At 47.2% G+C, this 6,600-nt stretch overlaps 1 protein-coding gene across 2 annotated transcripts in view; it reads left to right on the top strand.

Annotated features, from left to right (window-relative positions):
* Window positions 1-206: 206 nt before the first annotated feature.
* The window catches only part of NTM (neurotrimin), a 396,615-nt gene continuing 390,221 nt past the window's right edge, over window positions 207-6,600 (top strand). For both annotated transcript variants that reach the window (XM_058544789.1, XM_058544788.1), the window contains exon 1: window positions 207-458. In XM_058544789.1, the coding sequence (XP_058400772.1) occupies window positions 292-458 (167 nt within the window). In that variant the 5' untranslated portion in view covers window positions 207-291. The remainder of the gene's footprint in view (window positions 459-6,600) is intronic.

Raw genomic sequence — 6,600 nt, 5'->3', positions numbered from 1 at the left:
CTTCCCTTTTCTCGGCCACCTTTCCCGGCCGAAGCAGCACCGAGAAAGCCCCCTTCGGATGTCCTCCGTGGAAACTGGTTCTCCGAGGCTGGAGCTCTGAGGCTGGATTTGGGGGAGGAATACTAGACTTGGAGGCGTCTGCGCGCTTTTCTCCTCCCCGCGCCTCTCGGTCGCGGCTAGTTCACCGCTCCGTCCCTGTGCTCGCTCTCTCGCCCCACCCACTTCCTGTGCTCGCCCGGGGGGCGTGTGCCGAGCCGCTGCCGGAGTCCTGGGAAGTTGTGGCTGTCGAGGATGGGGGTCTGTGGGTACCTGTTCCTGCCCTGGAAGTGCCTCGTGGTCGTGTCTCTCAGGCTGCTGTTCCTTGTACCCACAGGAGTGCCCGTGCGCAGCGGAGATGCCACCTTCCCCAAAGCTATGGACAACGTGACGGTCCGGCAGGGGGAGAGCGCCACCCTCAGGTAGGGAGCTGCCATTCTTGTGTGAATTGACAATGATTTGTCTGGGGGTGTGAGAGGAGAGGGGCAGGGGTGCAGGTGCCCATACCGGAGCGGCTGGCGGGGAGGACGCTGGGTTGCACAATTCATGACTAGCTGGGACCCGAGAGTATGGTATGGTGGTCATAGGGAAACGCTCAGAGGTTCTGGAGATGAGCCGTTTCCTTAAAACTGGCCTCCTTGGCTCAGGACTTGGTAAGCAGGAGGGGTGGCTGGGCCAGGAAGTCGCTGAGTTTGATGACAGTGGCCTGGGCATTGTCTTTGCCGGGACCTGGTGGCCATGGTGACTGGGGGCCTGGCTGGGGCTCAGCGTGAGCAGTCTTCTCTGAAGTTAATGAGTCCCAAAGGATGGGTCTGGCTTCCTGTGAATGCCCTCACTCTGCCCATGCCATGAGGAACTGCCAACCAGCTCCCCTCCTCTGTCAAGGCTGCTGTTTTGTCCTGGGCCTGACTGTGCCTGGGCTTTCCTGGGTGCCTTCCTGCCATGAGCTAGTGGGCAGAGGGACATGCTTTCTTCTGTCTGAACGTGACTTTCTGAGATTGAAGTCATGGACACGAGTCTGATTTGTCCACGGAAGGTATAATTTACTCTGATTTGCTGTGCTCTCTTTGGTGCTGTCTACCAAAGCAGTATGTGCGAAACTCATCTACTGAAGAGAAACTAGGTTTCAGGGTTGAGTTGGGTCCTGATTAGCTTCTGGGGTTAAGGCTTACAAGAACCAGAGGAGGAGAAGAATAATCTTGGCTATGTTTTGTGTAAGGTAGGCAGTCTCCCTGATTGCCGTGCCTACTGAAATGCTAACTCAATATCCAGTGTCTACAAACTGAACCACTCACAGGAGAGCAACACAGAAATTAGTGATTGTAATGGGAAATCTGACTCTCTGGAATTTTATAAGAGAGTCGGCATGAGCTGGAAGTTAAGAAGGTTCATGTGAAGAATGATTTCCCTGTCTCTCTTTAATATGCCCTCTTAAATAAAGTTTTCCAAACTGGGCTGTTGAGTTAACCACAAGGCAACATGGCAATCTTCCCATCCTTTGCACGTAAAGATTCTTGGAAGGATAGCCTTGGTGCTGGTGTCCACTGTTTTGCCCCCTGGTGACTGTTCTTCTAAGATCGGGTTGTTTGTGGATCGTACACTTAAGGTGATAGCCACGGGATAGAAAATGTTGAGCAGGAGGCACTGGCAACACATAGCTGACTTGTCAGGACATTGCCAAAGGAAGTGTGTGATTTAAGGCCCCTTGCAAGGCCTGCAAGCATCGCATGCTCCTTTGTCTTTGGGGAGCTAACCTCCGTGGCCATGGAGAACTACTAGTTACTCATTGGTTCAGGAAACGCATCTCTTCCACTGAGCCCTTTAGGGACCACTTTGAACAAAGGTTAAACATCTAACTGCCTCCCCATCTGAAATAACTGTGTATCTGCTTTATAAAGGGGTTTCATGGGAGCTCCAGATATGCCATGATTTCAGACTATTAAAGAGAAAAACAAAAATGACCTTCTAAAGCAATATAGTGGATGGCACTTAGGGTTCTCTGGATGCCCCCTTTGTCCCTAACTTTTGACTACAAGGAGTAGCCTCCAAGAGATAAACTAGACATTCTCACATGGAGAACATTTTAGAAACAAATGGGGTGGTATTTTTAAAAAGAGGGTAGAAGGTAGTCAGCTTTGTAGAGATTTGGAGATAAAGAAATAGCAAAGATAAACAGAAGTAGCTCCCATATGATAGGAACAATGATGGGGGTTGAACCGGCCAGGATATGGTCTCTAGAAGGCAGCCCCCCAGGCCCATGAGAACCAGGACTCTCTAGAGAGTGGCTGAATTTAGCAGATGCTCAGCCAGGGGATGGGCCTAGGAGCAGATTTCCTTTAAAGTCACATTATCATGTACTGGCTGGCTTCTCTTTCTTTGTCCTTCCTTCCGTACCTCTTTCTCACTGTAGGGTCGCTCTCCTTGTCTCTTTTGGTCACTAATGTTTGTTTGCATTTCCACGTATGCTCTAGACTCACTGGTTGTGTGTGGGTGTAGATGGAGGACGTGGGATATGATGGGACTTCCTCTCTAGACCAACCCAGCCGTGTCATAAAAAGGTCCTCCTGGAACATCTCCTGACATTCTTGCCAGTCCTTGGGGCTGAATGTCTTCCTGACACGCAGGAGGAAAACCCTCCCAGTGGATGGAGCCCTCCAGGGCAGGGATTAGAGGAGCTAGGATCTGCTTGACATCAACCTGTTGGCTGTGGGCCTGATTTAGGATGTGAATTGGGCAGCAGGTGTATCAGACAGTCTGCACAGAGGATGCTCATGCCTCTTCAGGATGACCTTCATTCTTCGCAGGCTCTAATGCACTGGAACAAGGCATTGTTTCTAAGGTTTCTAAGTTTGCACATCACCTGACGCCGGGTTGCAACAACCCGGGGGTTCAGGGGTTGGGGTTATTTTACTTTTGCTTTTTATTGTGTGTATGTGGGTCTCTTCTTTGTGTTTTCTCCCTTCCCTCAGTCACTCCCTCCCTCCTTTCTTCCCTCCTTCTTTTCTTCATTCTTTTTTTGTTCAGCATGTGAGCAAGCTACATAGAACCATAGCTAGAGAGGCCCTGAGTGCCTCTGCCCTACCCTGGAGAGCCACCCTGTTCACATCACCGTGGGTGATGATGAGGATGATGCTTGTAGTTTTCTTCTCAACCAGCAGAGGACTTTTTGCTCTAATTTCATTTTATTCTGCTTTGTTCTCACCAGTTTCATTTTTGAGGGTCTTTTCCAGTCCCCGAAGAATGAATACTTTTTCAGCAGCAGATTCTAATGTGTGGAAACTTTTTTAAATGTTTTATTTCATTCAGTTAGTACCAAAGATCCTTGTGGAAGTGTTGGGAAACCTTTCACCTAACACGGCATTAACAGCCTGAAAAGAATTGCAAACAATTTGCAATGTCCTACTCTTTCTGCCCTCCTGCTGATAGTCTGTATGCATATTTTTTAAAAAGGGTGAGGTTACATAAAACAGAATGTGCAGTAATAGTAATATTAACCAAGGTTTATTGAGCGCTCACTATGTGTTAGGGAGTGTTCTAAGTGTTTTATATAATATCTCATTCATCATCCAACATCATAACATTAACATTTAACCCTAATAAAAACACTATGAAGTAGGTGCCACTATTATCCCCATTTTATGGATGAGGAAACTGAGGCATGGAGAGTTTGCATCATTTGATTAAGATTGCACAGCTAGGAAGTTTTGAAGCCAGATTATGAGGAACTAGTAATAATAATATTAATAAGATGAATAGTACTATCAATTACTGGTCAGTTACTGTGTTAAAAATTTTGTATACGTAGTAACTTTTAATCATCACAACAATTCTGAAATAGACTTAATTGTCCCCATTGCATAAATGAGAAAGCTGAGGCCCAGAGAGGGAAATTTAACTAAAATCACACAAGTAGCATGTGACAGAGCTGGGATGCTGACTCGGGACTTTGCTCCTTGACTTCACACACCAATTTTTCCCTCTGAATTCTGTGTTCTCCTAATTCCTTGCTGGTACGTAGTATCTCCTCCACTCATTTTGGCTTAGCCCTGTCTTGTAACGTTGTTTAACACTGTCTTCTTTCTCCATGTGGACTGGGGAGCAGTAAGCTCTTGGAAAACAGGGATCATGCCTTGTAATGCCGTGAGCACTGTGTGCTCCCAAATGTTTACTGAACTGACGAAATGAATGAAAACAAAACCAAAATATCCCCCAGCCTATGTTCAATTTATCTCTTTACCACATTTCTCTGTCATTTTAGTTTAAAATGCAACTGTAGTCAACCAACAAAGATTTATCGAGTGGTTCTTACGTGAAGGGAACTGAGCTGGGTGTTGGGGTGTGAAATGGTATGAGGTGTGGACTTCTCACTCCAGGGCCTTGGACCCAACTGAAAAGGCCGGACTTGGACAAGGAAGTAGTCAACAGCCGAGGGAGAGTCTGCCCGTTCACAAACGGGTGATGAATATCCACATAAAGAATCCATGAATATCTGTTTTCTCCCAAGTTTGTTCATACAAGAGCAAACTGGACTCATCGTTTAGAGACATTCTAACTTCAATAACTTTAAGATGATTCGCTTGTCATCTCTTTCACTAAAGAAGACAAAAAGAAAATCCACAAATATAATCTCTAGTAGGATTTCCCCAGTATGTAGAGAGCGCCCTCTCTTCATACTGGGGAATACTTAATACTGAGCGCCCCCTCTCCCAGTGCGGTGGGACCCAACTCCTCTGATGGGAAAGCTGAGGAAGCGGTGAGGAGCAGTCCACCGGAGATGTCCGGCTGTGTAGGTGTCGTTAGTTAGAGACCTTCACTAAGCGTCAGCGTGGGGCTTGGCAATGTTGATGAATGCATTTTATGTTCTCATAGATTCCCCAAATAAGGCAACAACTAGTAAAGTGAATTATTTCCTTGGGATCATCTGGTGAGTATTAGAGGCTGAATTATACCTTCTGTCATCTATCTAGACTATAGGCTTTGCCACTGCACAATGGTTTTTTTGGGGATGAGTTAAAAATAAAAGGCCTGAGAAATGTACAAGATTGAAGTGGCATTTTGATATAACAGTTCCGTGGAATAGCAGAGAATAATGTGGTTTTGATACTTGAGAAAACCCATGGAGTCCCCTTCTGGATGTAGGAAGCTGTGGCTCTTTATTCGTACCATAAAATGCTCTTAGCATTTCGCTTTATAAGCAGATGGATTCTCTGGTAGTCTCTCCAGCTACTCCCTGGCCTCGGGAGGGCAGAACCATGCCTTCTTCAGGCCTGCATCCCAATACCTGATAGGTGACTTGGCCCATGGTTTTGCTAATAAAGTCTGAGCGACCGTGCTCCCACCCTTCTCTCCGCTCACTCTGTTGTAGACATCCTGGCCTTCTTTCTGTTTCATGAACACAGAAAGCTTCTTCCAGCTACAGAGCCTTTTCACTCGTGAGTCCTCCTGTTGGGACTACCCCTACTCCAGATCTTCCTGCAGACGGCTGACTCTCATTTTGGCCTCAGCTCAGACGGAACCCCCTCACTGAAACCTTTCCTGACATCCAAATAAAAATAATTCCCCACCGCTCGCACCAGTCTTACACAGGCATATCGTCCTGGATTTTAAATTCAGAGCCATCATCTGTATCTGAAGTTTCCTCATTCATTTATTTGGTTATGTGTTTATGATCTGTCTTCCCCAAGTGAACTGGAATTTCCTGAGGAGAGGTACCTTCTCTGTCTTGTTCTGCACTGTGTAGCCAGGGTCTGGCCTAGAGAAGGTGCTCAGCAAATAGTTGTAGCATGAATGAGTGAAGGAACGGATGTCTGAGATCGCTACCTCCTTCTCCTCGTCCTTCTCTGTCCTTTATCCGGAGTTGTCTTGTGTTGTCTTTACCCTGGACATGTTACTGGCCCACTGTCATTTCTGTCTGGGTCGTGCAGCTGTGTGAGGTTGTTCTTGTGTGTGAGGCTGCTCTTGAGGAGGTTACGAATACACGTAAGTAATTGAGCTGGTGTCTTTCTGCCCAAGACACAGATGGGCTGTGTCAGTGATCTATTATTTCATAGAGGCACCCATGACACATGCCTTCTCTCTGCCAGGTCACTTCCCTACCCAGGCCTTAAGCCTTTGAAGAAATGCTACTCTCTGATAATGTACTCAACCCCAGGTGGACCTTAGGAAGGCTAGCATTTTCAGGATAAGGAGGGGCACAGAACAGCACCTCTCTGTCCATCCTTCTTTCTCTCTGTTTGGAGTCTGCTGGCTCTGGTTGTCTCCTGGTGTAACTATCGATCTGTTGTTTATGAGTTAACTCGTTCAGAATAGCAATGCCACTCAGGAAGCATGCACTGCTCCGACTGCCCTGCCCCCTTCCAGGATTGACTACTGTGTGCTCGCTGCTGGGGCTTGCCAGGCATCCAGCCGGTGGACCGTGGCTCAAAAGAGCATGGACAGATGGGGCTGCAGAGGGAGGCTTCTGGAAGCACTCTCAGCCTATTGAGGAGCCAAAAAGTAAAATGGGAAAGCTAAAAACCCAACCAACCGTGGGGCAGAAGGAGAAGGAGTATGCCAGTTGTCACA

This window comes from Diceros bicornis, chromosome 7, assembly GCF_020826845.1.
Source record: "Diceros bicornis minor isolate mBicDic1 chromosome 7, mDicBic1.mat.cur, whole genome shotgun sequence".
In the NCBI taxonomy this organism is placed as follows: Eukaryota; Metazoa; Chordata; class Mammalia; order Perissodactyla; family Rhinocerotidae; genus Diceros; species Diceros bicornis.
This window is presented reverse-complemented; position numbering and strand designations above follow the sequence as displayed.